Raw genomic sequence first — 23,120 nt, forward strand, 5'->3', positions numbered from 1 at the left:
CACCACCACCACCACCACCACCACCACCACCACCACCAGCAGCAGCAGCTCTGTCTTTGCCAGTTCCAAATTTGGAGCCTTTCTGGTGGCCTTCTCATGAGGAAAGCTGTGCTTCCTTGGCTACTCTGTTCCCATCAAGTCCCATTTATAGTTTGCCTTGGGCAAATTTGTTTAAAAATCCCTTGTTCTGTTACTGTGGCAGCTTCAGCTTCCCTCTCCTCTGCTGTTTTCAGGAAGCTATACATTTATCTCCGTGCCAACTTACCTTTTCAGTAGGTTTCTTGGGAGAGCGGGCTCATGGCTTGTCTGTCTCGCATCTCCGTGGAAGTCCTTTGGTTCTTTTACTGCTGTCGTGGGGGCTGCATCGATCCTTTGAAGAACTGAAGGTGTGTGCCTGACTAATGACTGACTGGTATCCACTCAGGGCAAGTGTTTTAAAGGAACTGTTTCTTTTCTTCCTCTGAAGAGGTAGGGACTGCTTTAGCCGCTTCTTTCTCCGGATTATAGAGTTCAGACACACAGAGAGGAATTGTCACACTTGCTTTCCTTTTTCAACTTGTATTTGTGACTGTTGAAGTTACATATCTTAATACTTCGAGTGTACTTTAGGGGATCCTGGCAGCACAACCCCAGATGAATTTTGGGGTCAATTAATTTGCAATGTCTAAGAAATAGAACAGAGGATGGCCTCACACCCATGCACATATGGTAACTAACTGGACTTACTGGCCTATTAAGAAAAAGACATAAAATCGGGAGTGGGCATATTCGGGAGGTAACGGGAGTCATGAGAAACAAGTATAATATTACATTATATACATGTATGAGGTAGAAAAAAATTTGTTTGCAAGATAGTAAGAATCTAAAAAAAAAAAAAAAAAAAACAAAACAAAACTATGTGAACCACCCTCAGCAGCATAAATAGTCCCACCCCAAAATTATGGAGATGGACGTTGTGTTACTGACTTTAACCCCTCACTGACCACAGCAACTACACACAGGACAAAAGAAAAGTATGTTACAGATGCTAAATGAATGTGGGACCCAGTGGATCAAGGTGGGAAGAATAAACAACCTACCTTCCTTAGGCCACTCTTTGGTGAGCAGCAGTCTGGGGTCACAAACAGAGAAGGGACAGTCCTGTGTCTGACTGCTTTCCTGCCTGTTGTTGGTTCCCAAAGCTAGGAAGAAGGAGGCAGCAAGTAGTGTCTAAGGTGTGTGCCTCCCTGCAACACCTATTTATTTCCTTGTTTATGCTGATGCTGGCAGGCCCTTACCAGCACATGTTGGGTATTTGGAGAGGCAATGACTGAGGAAGTCTAAAACAGGCTTCAAGGGCACAGGCAATGTGGCTTTTGGCTCTGTGCATACGAAGCTTTATTCTCCACAGAGTAATAGATGCTAACATGGGGAGAGCTTGGGCCAATGCCAGTGTCCTGATAGATAGGTACACAGCTGTATAAAGTAGCTCTCTGGGGAAAAAAAAAATGTATATATTACTGAGTCCTAGTAAAACAATACCTGGCATACATAATTCTTAGTAACTTTTAAAAATTTTTTTTTACTCAGCTGAACATGTGTGTATGCACACACTATAGAGCACAAATGTGGTGGTCAGAAGACAAGCTGTGGGAGTCAGTTCTCTCCTTCCACCATAGAGTCCCAGGGATTGGGTTCAGGTTGTGGGGCTGGACAGCAAGCATGCTTACCCTCTGAGCCATCTCACTGTCTCTCATGACTATTACACAAAGTAGGTGCTAGATAGATTTGATACAAAAAATTAAAAAAGACTATAGTCAAAGAAATCTGAGATGTTCAGGTGTTCAGATGTTCAGGTTCTTAATGCAGCCACCTTAGTGGTAGTTATAACAGTTTCCTGGTAAAGCAGAGTTTTTCCTACCTATTTCTGGAAGGGGATTTCAGGAAGATAAGTGGATGCACAACCCCCCGGGTGAGAAGCTTCAGAGTTGTCTTAAGGACTTTTGCATCACTGTGACAAAATACCTAAGGATCAATTAAGGAAGTAAAGATTTATCTGTGGCTGTGGCCCCAGACTTCAGCCCCTCATGACAGGGAAGGCAGAGCTCATGGCAGTGTTCGTAGTGACGAGACCGTGTGGCAGGAGCCCCTCACTATACAAGACCAGGAGCACAAAGTGGGAGCAGAACTAGGGCTCAGGTTAGACACCCTTCAAAAGTCCATTCCAAGGAGTCTACTTAGAAAACCAGAAAGAGGTTTAATAAGGGAATAAAGATATAACATTGGTGCAGTATCCTTTGGTCAGAGCAATTGTCTCACCTTCATGATGGATTGTAATTCAAACATAAGCTGGAATAAATCCTTTACTCTCCAAGTTGCTGTTGATCAAGGGCTTTAATCACATCATTAGAAACCCTAATTATGAGAAAAGGTAGCAAGAGGTGAAGGGGATTATGGCATGAGCTTTCAGGGAGCAGGTACCACCACCCAACGGCTAAGTAGAAGTTGTGTTGTGTATACTGTAGCAAACTAGAAACCAGCTCTACATTCTCCCTACTAGTCAGAGTTGTGGGAGAAATTAGCTGCAGATGAAGCAGTAAACCCAAACCACTGGCTAATCTACCAGTTAACTAATCTACCAGTAGTTAACTAATTTACATAGTATATGCATATGTTTAGGAATGCATAGGCATGGGCACAAGTAACAGGAAGGTTCAGTGGAAAGATAAGGGTAGGAAAGAGAATTTGAGAAGGTGAGGTTATTGCAAATGAATGTAACAGCTTGGATTACTGCTCTGAACTGCCTGTTGTCCTAAAACACGCAGTTGTTCCATTGTAGTTGCTTTCCATACTACCTTGTGAATTGCCTGCCAGAGTTTTTGTTAAATCTATCCCAGGTAACCAAATGAGTTAATGTCCCAAATCATGCTATTTACTGTTGTCCACATGAATGTGGAAGACTGTCTGCCAAAAACAGTGATTGTGGTTTTGGCGTGAAAGCTCTTTCTCACAGAAATGCTTGGTTAGTATGTTCAGCTGTTTGTTGAGGCAACTCTTGGAACAGAAGACCATAGACATGCCATCATAGAAGGTCCTCTTTTCCTTGGGCCTACCTCCAGGTCATTTAAAATATGCATTGACTATTCCAGGCTTATTTCTTATCTCAGGGTGGGGTCACACCAAATTCTAAGCTGTTCAAGATGATACAGAAATATTCTACTCCAAAAATTATGTGGATATTTGAGAAAGGTATCAATCCTTGAGTTTCTTGAAACTACAGTTTTCTATTGAGTCCATCACTGGGAGATTTCTTCTGTAGAAACAGATAAAATGGTGGTGGCGTCAGAACTTCAGATTTGGAAAGGAGCATTCTTAAATGTCTTACAGTAAATAAAAGAATTCTCACACATGCAAGAAGAGAGTCTGAGAGGTGCTAGTTCTACATGGGAGCAAACACAAGGGGAAATTCTACTCTGAAAGCATTTTTGTTAGGGTTATATGAATACACAGCTTTTACTGATGACTGAACATTTTAAGAAAATGTTCCTTCTCTGGCATGGACAAAGCATCATTTTGACAGGAAGCAATCATGTAGGTCAATGGTCATGCCTGAAACTCGCTCTATATGTGGTTATGTGTCATTCCAGTGTGGAATCAGTTCTTTAACCAACATCTGTGCGTATCAGGCTTGACCACATGATTTTTCAATAGGTGTGGTTCAGTATTTGTCTTTTAATTAGTTGTAAAAGTGACATTCTCTTATTAGTGTATGTTTAAGCCTCTAGAGGCTCCATTTTATAGTACTATGTAAATGGAATGCTTCTGTGCCTCTGAGGACTCTAATAAGTAATTCATCCTTCCCTTTCATAGCCCATAGTGTCAGTAAAAATAACTGACAAAATAACAGTCATGCAATGTAAAGTGTCTTTTCTATTTTCTGTTTATACCTTTATTTGAAACTGATTAAATATGTCAAACTTGCCACACTGACAAAATAATATCTGCTGTTTGAATAAAATACAGGCCAAATTGTTTAAGCCTTAATTAGGCTAAGCTTCAGTTGACCTCAGTAGGAATCTGGCTGGTGTTCTATGTTAATTACCTCTGCCTTAAAATATGTAAGAGTTTCCCACTAGGAACAATACATGGATAGCTAAACTAATAAAGTGTTTAAATAGATGCAAATCAAACTTGAAAAGTTTAAACTGTTGTTTTCATCCTGTAAGTCAGCTGAGAAAAAGCATACAGACTGTAGTTCTAAATTATGTCCACAGAGCATTTCAAATCCAGCGAATTAAGTCTCCTTCTTCGTCCATTTGAGCTCATAAATGTTAACTTCAGAAGTGCTTCGGATTCTTCCATTGAAATAAACTTGAACTGACAATAGCCAGATGATGTAAAATTGGAACTGAAACTTTATCCGTGGCCCATCCCATGTCCTTCCTCATAGGTATTAGAGGACTCATAGAAAAGTTAGTGTTTTCATTTTACAGAAACTGTAATATTTAGGCAAAGCAGGACATACAAATTTCTTGCTGCCAGAAAAAAGCAATTAGCAGTGAGGAGAAGACGGAGAGAAATAAATAAACAGAACTGTACTAGATAGTGAGTGAATTCAAGGATTTATTTAGAATGACTTGGCTTATAGAAAACAGGCCTCTACATTTATCATATGCTTTCATTCAAGCTTGATATGGGGCTGTAGTCTTTTCTTAATAGGCAAATTATGTCACAAGCCATTTTTTTGTACTCTATTTCTAAATAAATAAGTAAAATATGCTACATTGTGTAACCAAACTCAAAAGGAAACCAGTCATACCAGAGCTAAACAAAAATAGCACATCAGAAATTCAATATACTCATGTCAACATTGTATAAGGATAGTGGCTTCATACTTGGCTGGGAATGTGTGCTGGGGATGATATGTGTGTGTCTTGTGAACTAGGTGTTTCTCCTCTCTTGCTGATGAAAAAATGGAGCTCACCCCAGAAGCTCTACTGCTTCTGAATGCAAATTCATACCTGATGGCAGGTGGCCATGCCTTTGATTTCTATAATGTGCCTTCTCTCCATGATGATTTCTTTTATTTAGAAAATAATGTGCTATTGGGAATGAACAGGATTGTCAGTGTAGATCTGGAAAAGATAAAACTTTTATGACACACTCACAAAAGAATTTATTAACTAGTTTTGTCTAAGCTTAACCCCAACCTCACTACCAAGAATCAAATAGGGTAGGAACTTACTCTATAGCAGACTGACCTCCAAAGTTAATAATATATGTAGCACCTCATAGGAGATCTGTCTGTGAACTTACTTTCTCAAAGTAGGTGAAAAGTGAAGAATTGGGATTATGGGTGGTGTTTATGTGAGATTAGCAGTCGTTTGACATCACTGTAAAGGTGTATGTCATTGTGAAGATGCCATTGTATAGTGTATCAGCCTCTATAAGACCAAATTATTTCAGGAGAAAACTTTCTAAGTAGTTATTCAGGGAAAACTTTTTATTTCTTTAAGGTAGTATCTCACTGTGTAGACCAGGCTGGCCTTGAATTCACAGAGATCTACGTGCCTCTGCCTCTTAAGCGCAAGGGACTAAAGGTGTGAACCGCCACAGCTAACTGGGGCAACTTCTTAACACACTATCAACCACTTTAAGGAGATACAGAATCAAACCCTCAATGTAAAGGAACAGTTTTGCTTCAGAAGTCAACTAGACAGCAACAGTAGACATGCTAATGTGGGTAGGTACCTGGGGGACCCTGAAGCCTTTGCCTTAAGCAAGCAACTACAGGCAATTAGGAATGCTGAGAGTGAAAGAAATAGATGACCCTCCAGACAGACTGATTAATCATTCACTAACAAATGATCAGCCCTGAAAATATGCATATAAGTAACATCATGCAGACTAAATATGTTGTATTTAGGGATATATATGGATACACACAGCTATATGTGCATATAACAATACTTAATGAAAAAAGAGGCTATGAATTTGAAAAAGAGCAAGAACATATGGAAAGATTTGGAGTAAGGAAAGAAAAGGAAGAAATAGTCTAATTATTATAATCTTAAAAAATAAAACATGATTTAAAAAATAATAACAAAACATCAATTGGAATATAAAAAAATCAAAATGAATCTAATAAAAATTAGCCCTTTAGGTTTTAAGAAGTTATATATGAAAAATATTGAACATCTTGAAGACACTTACAATATAGAAACATAAAGAATAATATATAAACAACATATACACAATACCTGGAGTTGTGTGAATTTTAAGTTTATTTAAATCTGTATTTTAGAGCACATTTATTTATTTATTTATTTTTTGAATTTTATTTTTTTCTTATCAGTTACATTTTATTAACTCTGTATCCCAGCCATGTCCCGATCCCTCATTCCCTCCCAGTTCCTCCTTCCCTCCCTCATCTCCATCATGCCCCTTGCCAAGTCCACTGATAGGGGGGACCTCCTCCCCATTCATCTGATCCTGTTTTATCAGGTATCTTCAGGACTGGCTGCAAAGCTCTCCTCTGTGGCCTAACAGGACTACTCCTCCCTTGGGGGGTGGGGAGGTCAAAGAGCCAGTCATTGAGTTCCTGTTAGAAATAGTCCTTGTTCCCCTCACTATGGGAAACCAATTGGTTACTGAGCTACCACAGGCTACATCTGAGCAGAGGTTCTAGGTTATATTCATACATGGTCCTTGGTTGCATGTCAGTCTCAGAAAAGACCCTGTGCCCAGATATATTTAGACCTTGTGGAGCTCCTATCCTTTCCTCATCAGACTAACTCCCCTTCTTTCTTATGATTCCCTGTACTCTGCCAAAGGTTTGGTCATGAGTCTTTGCTTTGAAAACACTGCTAGTTAGAGTCTTTCAAATGCGCTCAGTAGACTCCTGTCATATGGTCAATGCACAAACCATCTGTCTTTCTAAACAAGGATTGATAATCTTACCCCATGTCTGCTCTCTTGATTATCTTTTTTAGCTGTATAGATTTCATTATGTTTATCATATCTTATAGGTCTATATAAGTGAGTATATACCGTGTTTGTCTTTCTCCTTCTGGGATATTTCACTCAGGATGATCTTTTCTAGATCCCACCATTTGCCTGCAAATTTCATGATTTCCTCCTTTTTGATTGCTGAGTAGTATTCCATTGTGTAAAAATACCACAATTTCTGTACCCATTCCTCCGTTGATGGACATCTGGGTTGTTTCCGGGTTCTGGCTATTACAAATAAAACTGCTATAAACATGGTTGAGCAAATATCCCTTTTGTGTACTTGAGCAAATTTTGGGTATATACCTAGCAGTGGTATAGCTGGGTCTTGAGGAAGCACTATTCCTATTGTCTTAGAAAGCGCCAGATAGATTTCCAGAGTGGTTGTACCAGTTTACATTCCCACCAGCAGTGGAGGAGGGTTCCCCTTTCTCCACAACCTCTCCAGCATGTGTTGTCCCTTGAGTTTTTCATCTTGGCCATTCTGATAGGTGTAAGGTGATATCTCAGGGTCGTTTTGATTTGCATTTCCCTGATAGCTAATGAGGATGAGCATTTCTTTAAGTGTTTTTCTGCCATTCGATATTCCTCTGTCGAGAATTCTCTGTTTAGCTCTGTTCCCCATTTTTTAGTTGGATTACTTGGTTTGCTGCTTTTCAGCTTCTTTAGTTCTTTGTATATATTCGATATTAGTCCTCTGTCAGATAAAGGGTTAGTGAAGATTCTTTCCCAATCTGTAGGCAGTGGTTTTGTTTTGATGACAGTGTCCTTTGCTTTACAGAAGCTTTTCAGTTTTATGAGGTCCCTTTTATTGATTGTTGCTCTTAGAGCCTGTGCTGTTGGTGTTCTGTTCAGGAAGTTGTCTCCTGTGCCAATGAGTTCTAGGCTGTTCCCCACTTTTTCTTCTAACAGATTTAGAGTATCTGGTTTTATCTTGAGGTCTTTGATCCACTTGGACTTTAGTTTTGTGCAGGGTGATAAATATAGATCTATTTTCATTTTTCTGCATGTGGACATCCAGTTGGACCAGCACCATTTGTTGAAGATGCTGTCTTTTTTCCATTGAATGGTTTTGGCTTCTTTGTCAAAAATCAAGTATTCATAGGTGTGTGGGTTTATTTCTGGGTCTTCTATGCGGTTCCATTGATTCTCCTTTCTGTTTTTATGCCAATACCGTGCAGTTTTTATTACTATTGCTCTGTAGTACAACTTGAGATCGGGGATAGAGATACCTCCAGATGATCTGTTGTTGTACAGGATTGTTTTAGAGATTCTGAGTTTTTTGTTTCTCCATATGAAGCTGAGAATCTTTTTTTCAAGGTCTGTAAAGAATTGAGTTGGTATTTTGATGGGAATTGCATTGAATCTGTAGATTGCTTTTGGCAGGATGGCCATTTTCACAATGTTAATCCTACCAATCCATGAGCACGGGAGATCTTTCCATCTTCTGAGATCTTCTTCAATTTCTTTTTTCAGAGACTTGAAATTTTTCTCAAACAGGTCTTTCACTTGCTTGGTTAGTGTCACCCCAAGGTACTTTATGTTATTAGTGGCTATTGTGAAGGGTGTTGTTTCCCTAATTTCTTTCTCGGCCCTTTTGTCTTTGGTATACAGGAGGGCTTCTGATTTTTTTTTGAGTTGATTTTGTATCCTGCCACTTTGCTGAAGGTGTTTATCAGCTGGAGGAGTTCTCTGGTTGAATTTTTGGGGTCGCTCATATATACTATCCTATCATCTGCGAATAGTGACACTTTGACCTCTTCCTTTCCGATTTGTATCCCCTTGATCTCCTTTAGTTGTCTTATTGCTCTGGCTAGGACTTCAAGTACTATGTTGAAGAGGTAGGGAGAGAGTGGGCAGCCTTGTCTTGTCCCTGATTTCAGTGGGATTGATTTAAGTTTCTCTCCATTGAGTTTGATGTTGGCTATAGGCTTGCTATATATTGCCTTTACTATGTTTAGATATGTGTCTTGTATTCCTGATCTCTCCAAGACTTTAAACATGAATGGGTGTTGGACTTTGTCAAATGCTTTTTCAGCATCTAAGGAGATGATCATGTGGTTTTTCTCCTTCAGTTTGTTTATGTGGTGGATTACATTGATGGATTTCCGTATGTTGAACCACCCTTGCATGCCTGGGATGAAGCCTACTTGGTTGTGGTGGATGATATCTTTGATGTGTTCTTGGATTCGGTTTGCAAGTATTTTATTGAGTATTTTTGCGTCAATGTTCATAAGAGAGATAAGTCTGAAGTTCTCTTTTTTTTGTTGGGTCTTTGTGTGGTTTAGGTATCAGGGTGACTGTTGCTTCATAGAATGAGTTTGGTAATGTACCTTCTGTTTCTATTTTGTAGAGCACATTTTTTTATAGTTGACTCAAATCTGCTTGATTCTGTTCTCATTAAGACATTAGGTCCCTGAAAAGACCCCTGTGCCCAGATATATTTGGTCCTTGTGGAACTTTTGTCCTCTCCAGGTCTTATTAACTCCTCCATCTTTCATATGATTCCCTGCACTCTGCCCAAGGTTTGGTTATGAGTCTCAGCATCTGCTTTGATACACTGCGAGGTAAAGTCTTTCACAGGCCCTTTGTGGAAGGCTCCTGTCCCGTTTCTTGTTTTGTCCTACTTCCATTGTCCATCCCATTTGGACATTGGGATGGACTTTCTAAGTGAGGATTGATATTCTTACCCCAGGTCCTCCTTCTTGTTTATCTTCTTTAGGTGTACAGATTTTAGTATGTTTATCCTGTCTTAAAGGTCTATATCTGGGCACAGGGGTCTTTTCTGAGACTGATACTCCAACCAAGGACCATGCATGGATATAACCTAGAACCCCTACTCGGACGTAGCCCATATCAGTTCAGTATCCAAATGGGTAAGGGGAACAGGGACTGTCTCTGACATGAACTCAGTGGCTGGCTCTTTGACCTCTTCATCCCCCGTGGGAGGAGCAGCCTAGCTAGGCCACAGAGGAGGACATTGCAGCCAGTCCTGATGAGACCTGATAAGCTGGGGTCAGATGGAAGGGGAGGAGAATCTCTCTTATCCGTGGACCTAGAGAGGGGCAGGAAGGAGATGAGTGAGTGAGGGTGGGATTGGGAGGGAATGAAGGAGGAGGCTACAGCTGGGATACAAAGTAAACAAATTAATTAATATATATATTAGGTCCCAGCTCATTCCTTTTCTCTGCTGAACAGCATTTTGTCATGTGAATTGGCATCATTCCATCTATCTAGTCCTGTATGTCAGCAGGATTTCCTGATCCTGGAATACACACCTCAGCTGGTGAAGGGGGTCTGGGGGCTTGAGGAGGAAGGACAAGGTTATAGAGAAGGCAGTCTGCTAAATCAGTATGGGTAAGAGATGTTGGGCTTTGAAAGTGTGATATTGAGAAATGCTTTTGAGAAAAACCTTCTGGGTTTTAAATTTTCTTCTTATTAACCATGAAAGCCTGTGGTCCACATACAGCCTGTTACCTGCTTCTGTAAAGAAAAGAAAGGTTTTATGAGAACATGGGAGTTCGTATTCATTTACATATAGCCCGCAGCTGTTTTCAAGTTGTAAGTATTGAGTTGTTGCCATAGAGACCGTATGTCTTGAAGCACCTCCAGTGGCTGCTCCCTGGACCTTATAGAAGCTTGGCTTATCATGCTGATAGAGTATTGCCTGTTATTTCACATCAATCCATTTGTTCTTTTTAAATTATCTTATTAAGGCTCATAAATACAGTGACTGCAGAAGGTGATAGAGGTGGTGGAAAATGAGGTGTGGGGGGCTAGTGGTTTTAGATAGATGGTAGAGAACTGGGGAAGATGCCATGTGAGCAGAGACCCAAGACAAAAGAAAACCAAAGCTCGGATGAGATGGCTAACAGACTATATAAAATGAAGCAGGTTGTGAGTGACAGGGGCCAGATTTCAACTCAGAAACAACTGCAAAATAATCATTTTTCCCCTCTATGGTGTGGTTGTTTCTTTAAATCCAGGTAAGCACAAGGCAAAGGAGAAATATGAGCATTGTTTCCGAAGCAGCATGATTCAGTTCTCCAGACTTGGCAGCCCTGAAATTTGGATTCAGTGCTGATGACTGGGTTTGAATCATAGTCCCAGCATTAACGTTGGCTGAGTCACTTGAATTTGCAGCCTTCACTGTGTTACAGTGGGGCGGGGGCTGGGAGGGCGCTCCTGAAAAGTGCTGAGGGTATCTGAACCTCTCCTTGGGCTCCTCTGGCTCTCACTCACTATGATGCTGTGGCTTTAGGGGGCATCTGATCTGGGCTTCGGAGTGCAGGGCGATTTTGACAGCTGCCTTGTAGCTGATGGGGGAAGGAATTCCATGTAGTAAAAACAGCTTAAGCAAAATCACAGTGACTAGCAACTGTAGAAGGAATTCTAGGAATGGTGTCTACTAGTTCTGTCTGACAAAGCCGTAGGGTGTGTGTGTGGGGGGGTGTTTAACCTTGCAGCAAACCAGAAAGGCAAATGGGATCTGGCAATGAACTGACTCAGGACCTTAAGTTAGACTTAGGATCTGGTAATTCCTTCCTGCAGTTGTAGAATTCTAGAGGTCCTGTGGTGACTAGTCCTGTGACTAGCCTCTTCTCCTAAAATCAGCCCCAGGGATAGAGACCTCTACATCACCTACTGCATGTCTGAGCAGCTCATCGTGTAAGAAAAGGCTTCTGAACATTGAGTCAAAACTTACAGGGCCCGCTTGCAGCATTTCCAACATATAGATAATGGGAGATCATGAACAGTAGAAGAACATGCTCAGGGATACATAACCCAAAGGCCTGACACAGACCCAGGACATCACTAAGCATTCCAGTTAGGGATAAGTATTGTGCATCCATGGTGAGTCAGTCACTGACGGAGAATGCAGCAACATGGTGATATTACTGCGCAGCATGGGCTGTTGTGACAAGCACTCTGGCCAGCTGAAGATGGAGGATGAGAGGGAAGGGCTCCTAGAATTTTAGGCCCTGGTCAGATTGTCTAGGGGCAGAAAGAGAGTACTCAAGGTATGAGTGGATGAAAGGAGCTGAAAGCCCTCTAACTGGAACATGGCCTGCGTGAGCCTGAACTTTATTAGAACCCAGGACTCTTTTCTTAATTGTAATTAGTATGTGTATGTATGTATGGTGTGTGCACTTGAAGGTCAGAGTGCAGCTTTGTAGACTCGGTTCTTTCTAACGCCACATGGACTCCAGGGATGGAGCTCAGATTGTGAGGTTTGTATATCAAGCCCTTTAGTCACAGAATATCTCGCTCACTGGGAGCAGCCATTGTTACTAACAGTGATATATTTTGCTCCTAACTGTATCAAATATATATGCATCCATTTAAAAAAAATTGAACACATAAAAAATAAGGAACAGGACATAAAAATCACTTTTAATCTTACCAAGCAGAAACAACTTTACCTTAGTATATGCCTGTTTTTCTATTCAAGGGCACAAAAGAAAAGCATTATCTTATTGCACAATATAGTTTTCTCGGCTTTAAAAAAAAGATTTACTTATTTATTATGTATGCAGTGTTCTGTGTTGCATGTATTCTTGCTCACCAGAAGAGGGCACCAGATCTCATTATAGATGATTGTGAGCCACCAAGTGGTTGCTGGGAATCGAAGTCAGGACTTCTGGAAGAACAGCCAGTGTTCTTAACCCCTGAACCATCTGTCCAGCCCTGTTTTCTCAGCTTTTATCTGATTTAACAGTATATGCTAGCATTTCCCAGGTCATAGTGCTAAAAGTTTTTTGAGGCTTTTAAAATTTCCAGTTAAAATATAATTATATCACTTCTTTCCTTCCTTTAGCACCTCTCATGTCCTCCTTTACTTCCTCTCAAATTTATGGGCACTTTTTTCTGATTTTTATTATCATACACATGTATGTGTACGTAAACGTATAAGTATATGCATACACATATGATATATGTATATATACATAGCCTGCTGAGTCTCTTTAGTATTGCTGTGTGCCTATGATTTCAGGGCCAGCTACTTAGTTTTGCATAACAAATTAAGGGGCTCATCCCTAAAAGAGATCAATTCTTCTTCCCAGCAGGCGTTGGTTACCAGCAGGGCAGGTCTTTGTCTAAGAGAGGGTCTGTTTTAGCATAGCTGTTGTCCTTGTCTGTGTTCAGGCCTTGTGTAGGCAGCCGTATTGTTGTTGTACCAGAGGTGTAGCTTCCCGTTATTTCTAGGCGACATAATCACAGCTGACTTCCTGGCCCTCTTAGAATTGTCCAGGACTCCTCGTAGCTTCGGGACCAGGATTTATGTTGTAGATGTATCCGCTGGGAATAGGCTCCTCAAGATAATGTGAGCTCGCCATTATGACATGTGGTTTTCTGTAGTGGTCTCTGTTTGCTGCAGGGCGAATGCTGTATTTGTCTGTGGGTATAATGAAGAGTTTTGGAATGCAGTTAGGAATTATGCTGGTATGGTAAAGTGATGGTAATAAGTTCTCCTCTATTCAGTTGTGATTTTAAAGGTGAAGGGATAGAACTAGAAAGTATTGAGTGAAGTAACACAGACCCAGAAAGAAAAATACAGCTCATTCCTCCAAAACTTCAGGTATGTGTATATAAATACGAAGGAATTGGGAAAAATGAGGAGGGAGCTTTGGGCAGGAAAGAGAAAGGTCAGTACAGAAGGAGGAGAGACAAATAACACTAAGGATGTTTGATGATGCCTCAAGAAATCATATTACTTCATACTTAATTCTCTGTAATACATGTGTATATATATATCTGATATATCTGTATATATACATATCTGATATATATATCTGTATGCATATGTATGTATATATTTCAGAGATATATGTGATGTGTGTGTATTTTAAATGAAGTTGTGCCACTTGGGCTAGCTAGTGCTCCCCACAAGAGCCTTAGACTATCTAACAAAACCCCAATACCAGGCATAAGGAACCTCCATTTGAATTGTTGGTCATAGTAGTCTAAGGGACCCCAAAACAATATTGGCTATTGGTGTTGCCCTTGGCTGCCTCTCAGAGATCAAGAGAAGTAAGTTCCTATTGCTGAAGACACTGTACACTTCAGCCCGTGCTTACAAGATTTGAGCTGATGTAACCTAAAAGCTTCTGCCTTACAGTCTGGCACTTATAATTCCAGGAGGTATTATGCAACTGCCAAGGGAGGGGCACAGTCAGTAGTCCTACTCAGTTGTGATGGCTATGAACCACAATAATGACCAATATCCCAAGGTAGCTCTTAAAGGTGCAAGAGTATATCACTCATATCTTGGCAGTAACCAACAACTGTCTAATTGTGAATAGGCCCAACTCAACAGGAGGGAGGTCATGCCTGGTACAAGAAATGGAGCCACTACCTGGGCCTAGTTGGGTCATGTTGAATCTTAGAGAATTGGCCTAGTTGAATCTTAGAGAAGAACTTTTAAAAAATATTATTATTCTTTGGGATTCCATACAATGTATTTTGGTCATAGTCACTCCCTATTCTTCCCCTCACCTCCTCTGAGATCCATTCCCTGATCTCATCCCCCTTACTCCCACAGTTTGGGCTGCCCCTATACTCCTAGATGTTAGGCCATTCACTGCAGCGTGGTCAGCCTTCCAGGGGATATACACATGAAGGAAACCAACTCTCTCTTTTCTCTAGAAGCAGTTAACTATTTATGGCTCGCTTAGGCATAGGAGCTCTTGAACCCGTCCCACTCCAAGCAAGCGTGTTGACTAGCTTAATCTGATGCAGGCAGGACAGCTACTGTGAGTTCATGGAAGCAGCAGACTTGTCATGTCCAAAAGGTGCTGTTTCACTCTGGTCTTCCTCTACCACTAGTACTTATTGTTCTTCCTTCCCATCTTCCAAGCTCATGCCTGAGCCTTGGTGTGTGTGTGTGTGTGTGTGTGTGTGTGTGTGTGTGTGTGTGTTATATCATTTTTGACTGAGCACTCAGTTGACACGTATCTGTGAACTTTGACCAGTTCTAGATTTCTGAGTTAAACTACCATCTGCCACACAAGGAAACTCCTCTGATGAGGGCTGAGAGCTGTGCATACAGAAATACAAATTTAGACAGCAGTGCAATACCTTTTCTCTTTGGAATAATAATGATAGTAGGTTCACCCCTGGCACCTGTGAGCTTCTCAGACACGAGTTCTTGGCCGTATTTATAGTGCCATGTTTGTGTTTCCTCCTGTGGAGCACCCCTTAAATCTGATAGAACTTTTGCTTATTAATTAATTCTATTTACATCTCCGTTATAAGCCCCTCCTTTTTATCTTCCCATTCCCATCCTTCCTCCTACATCCACTCTCCCCTATTCCTCAGAACAAGGGATCCTCTACCCAGACACCCCAGCTCATGTCTTCACATAAGGACTGAGTTCATCTTCCTCCCCTATGTCCTGGAAGTTTATAAGTTGATCTGATCTCTTAAATTAGAGAGCAGAGCAGCTGTTGGCATGTGGGAGCTCTTCACATGGAGGAGTAGCAATGGGATCTTAGACACCGAAGTAATTTTAAAGATCTGCTGTGCACTTGTCTCCTTGGGCTTTATTAAGAATCAGTATTTATGCTTTAGCAACTAATATTTGGAATTACATTTTAAAATTACATAATATGACTTGTGTCCTTGAAATCTGATTATTACTTGAAAACTTGGTCAAAAGTGATAAATGTTTAAATGTTACAGTTCAGAAAATGTCTTTTTTGTGTTGCCAGCTGCTTCATGACAGAGAACTTAAGTTCTAACAAGCTTTAATTAGAAAAAAATGAAAAAAAAATCAAAGGATGATGTCAGCCAGAACCAAAGTGAACCAGAACAAGAAATACTTTTATTAGTTACAGAATATCCACAGTGTGTGGGGTTGTCTCATCGGCTTCCTTTAATAGCAATGAAAATATTGCAGGCCTTTTTCTGGGAGTTCAGACTGTAGGTCTTTTTGGACAGAGAATGGTTTTGATAGGTGTTTTTTGTAGTAAAATGTTCTTTTGGGTTTACAAAAAAATTAAAAGATGTGCTAAATGACTCATGGCTTTAAAAAAGCAAAAGGAAATGTTCTTATCAAAGGAAGTGGACAGTCAACACCATGTGTCCTTTGGTTTCCTGTTTAGTTGTAAATTAGCCTATTGTCTTAGGGTTTCTATTGCTAGGATGAAAAACCATGATTGGAAGCAAGTTAGAAGAAAGGGTTTATTTGGCCTAAACTTCCACATCATAGTTCACCACTGATGGAAGTCAGGACAAGAACTCAAGTAGGGCTGGAACGTGGAAGGAAGGGCTGATGCAGAGCTGTGGAAAGCTGCTGCTTACTGACTTGTTCCCCATGGCTTGCTCAGCCAGCTTTCTTATAGAACCCAGGTTCACCTGCCCAGGGATGGTCCCAAATGAGACCCTCTCCTCTCCAATGACTCTAGCTTGTGTCAAATTGTCATAAAGCTAGCTGCCACACCTATACTTTATTATTATTATTTATCTAAGCATAGTTCCTATGATGGATATTGACATAAAAAAGATTTATTAGCTTCCTAGAGTTCATCATATTGTAATTGAAAGTAGTTGTCCATGTAAAAGATGGATAAATAGATCAGTTATTCTCAACTTTCTTAATGCTGTGACCATTTAATATAGCTCCTCATTTATGGTGACCCTCCAACTATAAAAGTTATTGTTACTATTTCATAACTATAATTTTGCTACTGTGATGAGTCATAACATAAATATCTTATGCAGGATATCTGACATGAGACTCCTGTGAAAGGGTCAGTCAGTCCCCAAAGGAGCTGTGATCCACAGGTTGAGGATCACTGAAATAGATCACCATGAATTTCCTTTATGAAGAATCTGGTCCTCTCTCTTTCAAGAGCAATTTAACCCTTATGTAAAAAGAGAAGATTTACTAGAAAATTCTTGGTCCATCCTTCTTTCTCCTTACTTCTCACTGAAGTTGAACACTATTATGTTTTAATCCCTTTGGACTTGTCCTCTGCATCTAGTTGGATAGTATTGCATGTTTCTTTAATCTGTATTCCTGTTATAGTCATATCTTTTCTTTTTGCCTTTTTACAGAACTTCATCCAGTCCTCCAGGTTTAACCTAACCATAGAATATCTTGCTGATGTTCCCAGCTGTGCCCAGCTGTCCACTGTTCTCAGGAATGCAACAATCATGGCAGCTGTGGCCTCTATACATTTAGTCTCCATTTTATTAGGCCCTCAAGGTGGCCTGACCCTAAGCAGATTTTTTTTCTTAAAATTTTGCATGTTCATCTCTGTCTTTAAACTTCTTGTGTCACTTCTTTTTCCTGGTGCAGCCTTGGTTCTTGTTTTACTGAGTATACTCTCTCTCTCTCTCTCTCTTTCTCTTTATCAAGTTTCCTCTCTGCCATACTACCTAATAGCCAGCTGCTTTCCTAGTTCTCAGTTTTGTCCAGGCTGCTTGAAGCAATAGTGTCCCTTTGCTTCTCCTTTCATTCTGTGACTTCCATCCAAGTTACTCTGGCTTAGCTACCATTAACTATTAAAGTCTGTGAGCTATGTTTCCATAATCACCGGGTTTAGTCTCTCTGGTATTTTGTTGTTACTGAACATCTTCTGTTGTTCTGAAAGCCTCTCTCTTTTGGGTTTCCTCCCACTTTGAATATGTGCAAGTTCAGACTTGTCATTTTACTAAAAGAACAGGGAAAAAAAAACATTTAATGACTTACATATGTTTATAATGTAGTAATAATTTTTATTTATCTATAAGGCTTGTAATATATGTATGTGTTTTCATGTATGTGTGTGCTCAACTGTGTAGGTTCACATGTATATGTAAATGCATGTGCACATGTGTGCTCATGAATATGGATGCCAGAGGTCAGCTCTGTGTTGTCAGGTACAATTTGCCTTGTTTTGTTTTCACCAAAAATTTTTTAAAAATTGCAAATATTTCTTGGGCTAGAGAGATGGCTAAGCCATTAAAGGCTAGACTCACAACCATAAATATAAAAATTAAAAATATTTCTATTAATTCTTTGAGAATTTCATGCAATTATTTTGATCATATTCATCCATATCCAACTTCCCCCTGCCCTGAAGTACCCCTCTTCTTTTCACATCCAACTTTTTATTTTCTTTTTTTCGATCCTCTCAAGTTCTGTTTGTGCTGCCAACATACTCTTGGGCGTGGGACCATCCCCTGAAATGTGGTCAGCTTCCAGGAGCTGCTTCCCTAAAGGAAACCTGGCCCTCTCCCCTAGATGCTCTCAGTTGCTGTTAGCTTCTCTTCTAGAGGAGGAGTTCATGCCCATCTCCTGCCTCCAAGCTGGGCTTTTATCTGACATAGTTTTGCACTGTGTTCTGCAGCCATAACAGGGCAGTTGCATAGATGAGCTTGCCTTGTTTTCTTTTACACATCAGGTTCCATCTCTCAGTGGAACCTGAGGCTTGCTGGCTGGGCTAGACCCAGTCTAGCAGCAAGCTCAAGGATACTCATGTTGCTGCCTCCTCAGTCTGGGAGCTACAGAAGCAGGCTGTTGCCTGATTTTTAGCATGGGTGCTAGGAATCAAAATGAGGTCCTCATCCTTAACATGGCCAGTGCTGTACCAGCTCAGCCATCTTCTCAGTCCCTTTATATTTATATTATATAAATATGATGATTTTGTATCAGTTATACTATAAAATATTTATTTTTGTGCATGTGTATATACACATTTGTGTGGACATGTGCATCTGGAGGCCAGAGGACAATGTCTAGTTCCTTCCTTCCTTCCTTCCTTCCTTCCTTCCTTCCTTCCTTCCTTCCTTCCTTCCTTCCTTCCTTCCTTCCTTTCTTCCTTCTTTCTTTCTTTCTTTCTTTCTTTCTTTCTTTCTTTCTTTCTTTCTTTCTTTCTTTCTTTCTTTCCTTTCCTTCTTTCCTTTCCTTCTTTCTTTCCTTCCTCTTTCCCTCTTTCTTTCTTCCCTTCCTTCCTTCCTTCCTTCCTTCCTTCCTTCCTTCCTTCCTTCCTCCCTTTGAGATAGGGTTTCCTCACTGAATGTCAAGCTTACTGATTGAGCTAAAATAGCTGGCAGCAAGCCCCAGAGGCTCTCTTGCCTTGACTCTCCAGTACAGCATGGAGATCATAATCACACACCGGAGGGTTTTATTTGTTGGTTTTTGTTTTGTTTTGTTTTCTTTGTTTTGTTTTTTGTTTTTCAAGACAGGGATTCTCTGTATAGCCGTGGCTTTCCTAGACTCACTTTGTAAACCAGGCAGGCCTCAAACTCACAGAGATCTGCCTGCCTCTGCTTCCCTGAGTGCTGAGATTACAGGCCTGTACCACCACGCCTAGTGTTGGTTTTGTTTTTAATAAAGGTTCTGGAGATTGAACTCAGGTCCTTAGGATTACATGTTAAGCATGAGCCATTTCCCCAGCCTCAAGAATTATTTCTTAAAATACTTGACTATAGGAATCATTTTACTACATATATGTGTTTTATTCCTTAAATACAAATGTGAAACTATAAGGCACGTATATTAATTATTCCCTCGGTCTCTTCTTTCCTAGTTAATGAAGGAGTTCCCCCTCCTAAGCATGTTCAATATCCATGAAAACCTTCTAGAAGCCCTTCTGGAACTCCAAGCTTATGCTGATGTTCAGGCAGTCTTAGCAAAGTATGATGGTAAGTCCGTGAGTATTTTTATGCATTTGAGAACCTCATTCTGCTTGATACAATACAATGATTGATTAGATAGGAAAGACAGTTTCAAGTAGGACTTCGATAATATCCTAAGAATTGTCACTTATACTTTCATGATAGTTATTTTCTAGTGCCTTCAATTTAATGCTTACCAGGGCAGAAACATATAATTTGTGTTCCACTCTTATCCGAAGTTGGCACAGACTCTGCTGATACTCTCCCAGCCAGGCTGCTATATGTCTCCGTGTAATTCCCTCCTGATCAAGAGATAGCACATGTGGAATTGAGCAGCACCAAGAGGTTTTCCCATGGTATCTTGCAGGTTCACTGTGATCACTATTTGGTGGCCTTGTTGATGCTCTAGATCAAAGTAGAGCAACTAATTGCCTTGACACAGGTGACAATATAATAAATGTTTGAAGAACAAGTTGTGTTTTCTCTCCTGTAGGCCTTCCTTGATAACAGACTGCCCCATTTCTTTACTTGAAGGCCCTTTACTATTGCAGTTACTGCCTCATGAACTTCTTCTACTTTACCTGTTACCAATGAGTCAGGGAAATAAACTAGTACAGTCTAGAGAATTTAAAACTATCCTGTTTCCAGTGATACCAGTGAACTTAGTATTTGATTAAGTGTACAAAACCACGTGTGCAATTGCCCGTCATGCTTAGACTCTGTCACGCGCCTCAGTCCTCTGACTTATTTCAGCAGTTCTCCCCGGAAAACATGTTTGCTTGTAGACTGGATACTACGGCATAATCATCTACATAACAATCTCTTAGTAAACTTCATTAGTCTACTGAAGAATCATTCAGATCACAGATTTTCTGGAGTTCTTCAAACATAGAGAACAAACCATATCATTTGGATTTTATTTTTGACACAAAAAATTCTCCCTAAGGGATGGTGGTGTTATCCTCTGCTATTAAGGAAACTGAGCTAAAGCGTGCTTGTTTTTGTTTGTTTTTTTCTCGAAGCCTTGCTCAGATTGATGGAAACTAAAAGCTTTCAGCCAATGATGGCTTCGGTTTGCCTATGTAGAGAAGCACACCCTGTGTAACAGGATACACACTGCTCAGTATGGAGCTGATTTTAAAGTGTTTGTGGAATACTTTAAAGTAAACAAATTGAAGAGTGTTTAGCCTTCACATCAGCTCATTTTTATTCTCTGTTTATCCTTTAAAGTCTCACTGTTCAGTTGAAGCTTGGAGATGTAAGCTATTTATCATTGTGGGCACACTGTTCATACAGTGAGTGTCTTTTAGTACCAAAGAAGCAAGTCTGATGCCATGGTCTACCTGGAAATGCATTTTTCCCATTGCAAGGTTGATGTTCTCATCATCAGTCCTGATCTGTGCTTAGCCGGGTAAGCCTTAAGAAGTAAGGCTTTGGGAGGGAATGAGGGAGCGGGATACAGCTGGGACACAGAGTTAACAAAATGTAACTAAAAAGAAAAATAAAAAAAAAAAAAGAAAGTGAAAAAAAAAAACCAAAAACAAAAACAACAACAAAAAAAAAAGAAGTAAGGCTTTAACTAAAAAAAGCCTTTGAGATCACAGGTCTCAAGGCTCCTTTCATGAGGATCTCAGTTCGTTACAGAAATCATCAGCCTTGTGTTGTAAAACTGATTGCCAAGTAAAGAAATGAACTCACTTGGATTTATTCATTGTCTCAATGTATCTCATTGCACAGGCTCCATTCCTCAACAATCGAAAGCTGATTTATTAAATTCTGATAACATATGTTCGTATTACTTGTTACAACAGCCTGTCCCGCCCTCCACTAAAACTTGGCTTGCACTTTGAAAAATTCCTTTATTTCAAATGGACAAACCTACCCTATCAAGGCCCATGTTGAGCTTTGTTTATGTTGTGTACCTGGCAACAGAAATGATGTTCTTGTTCTTTATTCATGGAAAAAGAGTCTCACTGGTGGCAGGGCACATAGTGTTGCTGAGTTGCCTCATTAGAGGCTTTGCATTCAGTGGTTGTCAATAGAAGGCAGATGACCTAACCCCTGCTGAACTCTGAGGGGAGTTTTGGTGCTGACTTGCTCATGCTTGTATCACTTACAGTAGAAATATAACGAGCTGGCCGCTGAAGTTACTGTTCTTGAGGGTGAGTTGCAGCCCCTTAAGACTGCAAAAACATGTCTCCTGTTCTTTATCTCATCCCATGGCATGGCTCTTTCAACTTCATCCCTGACGCTTTTCTTGAAGACCCAAAGGATCTTAACTGAGCTGCTGGCCTTTTATCTGGCCCTGTACAAGGATGTGAGTGCTTTGGAGCTTTTGGAGTAGACAGCTTATGAGGCACCCTGTGTTTTGCCCTGGTTCAAGTTCAGTCATTCTTATCTAAGTTGCTAGAGACAGCACTTTGAATTGTAGCCCTCCCTCCATCTCCTAGAGTCACACCCAAACAACAGGATTATGTTATCTCGCTGAATTGGAATGTTGCGGTTGGGTGGCTGTTTCTGGGATGGTTTATGGGTACAGCCGTCCTTTATTGTTTGTTGAGTGGCTTGAGTTTTATAAGTCATCTTCTGGGAAGTGACATGGAGGGATCAGTGATGCTTTTCTGACCTTTGTAAACAGGATTTAGAAAAATGGCAAGAATGGGAAGAAAAAAAAAAACCTGAGAAATAACATGCTTTGGAAAGAAAAGGAAGACAAAATATATTTCCCCTTGCCTTATTCTTTTGTACTATTATAAAAAGGAGAAAATTTGGAATTGAAGGTTTTGAGTGTGAAAATCCTTGATATTTACAAATTCTTCTTACAGTGGATACTGTGAAAACTGCCTTTTCCAGGATTCGAGATTACTTGGTCACCCTTCCTTGTGATCTGCAATCTAATTTTGATTTTGTCATCTCATGCTTTGTTACCCTACACAGTTGTCTGAAGTCTTGTCATGTCTGAGGAGCTTCTATTCGTTTCAGTTTTCAGTTTACGAACCACCACAATGCCCTTCACGCAATGACTGAAGTACCAGCGGCAGCTAACATATTAGATTCTTATGAAATGTTGGTGTCAGACATTAGCTAAGCTTCCATATATGCTTACATATTTGGTAGGTACTGTTGTTAGATTCAGTTAGGATTGTGCTATTTCTGGGAAGTATGGTTGTTCACAGTAATCACCAAATTTTCAAAGGAAAGCCATGTAGATATAAGAGAAAGAGATCAACTGTGAAGAGTCATTTTTAAAAATGATGTGAATTTAAAATGATGTAAAAGAAAGAGAAAGCCAGTGACTTATTGACTGCTTTTGGCAGCATTTGTAACTTAAAAAAATTAATACCATTGCTTTTTGTTGTTGTTATCCTACCATTCTTCAAACATGTTAGACACATTAGCTATACCCTTACAGTAACCCTGTAAGGAAGTGGTTACTCCATTTCATCAGATGCACAAATTGAGGTGTTGTGAATTTATGTAACTTTCACGATTACACATTCCTAGACAACTGCAGAGCTGGGATTCAA

General features: G+C 40.2%; 1 protein-coding gene across 4 annotated transcripts in view; it reads left to right on the forward strand.

The window, feature by feature from the left end:
• St7 (suppression of tumorigenicity 7) overlaps window positions 1–23,120 on the forward strand; it is a 235,577-nt gene that overhangs the window by 157,930 nt on the left and 54,527 nt on the right. For all 4 annotated transcript variants that reach the window (XM_055612719.1, XM_055612717.1, XM_055612716.1 and 1 more), the window contains one exon: window positions 19,506–19,620. In XM_055612719.1, coding sequence (XP_055468694.1) covers window positions 19,506–19,620 — 115 coding nt within the window. The remainder of the gene's footprint in view (window positions 1–19,505; window positions 19,621–23,120) is intronic.

Source organism: Psammomys obesus, unplaced genomic scaffold (genome assembly GCF_907164565.1).
Source record: "Psammomys obesus unplaced genomic scaffold, mPsaObe1.curated_primary_1811, whole genome shotgun sequence".
NCBI classification, from domain to species: Eukaryota; Metazoa; Chordata; class Mammalia; order Rodentia; family Muridae; genus Psammomys; species Psammomys obesus.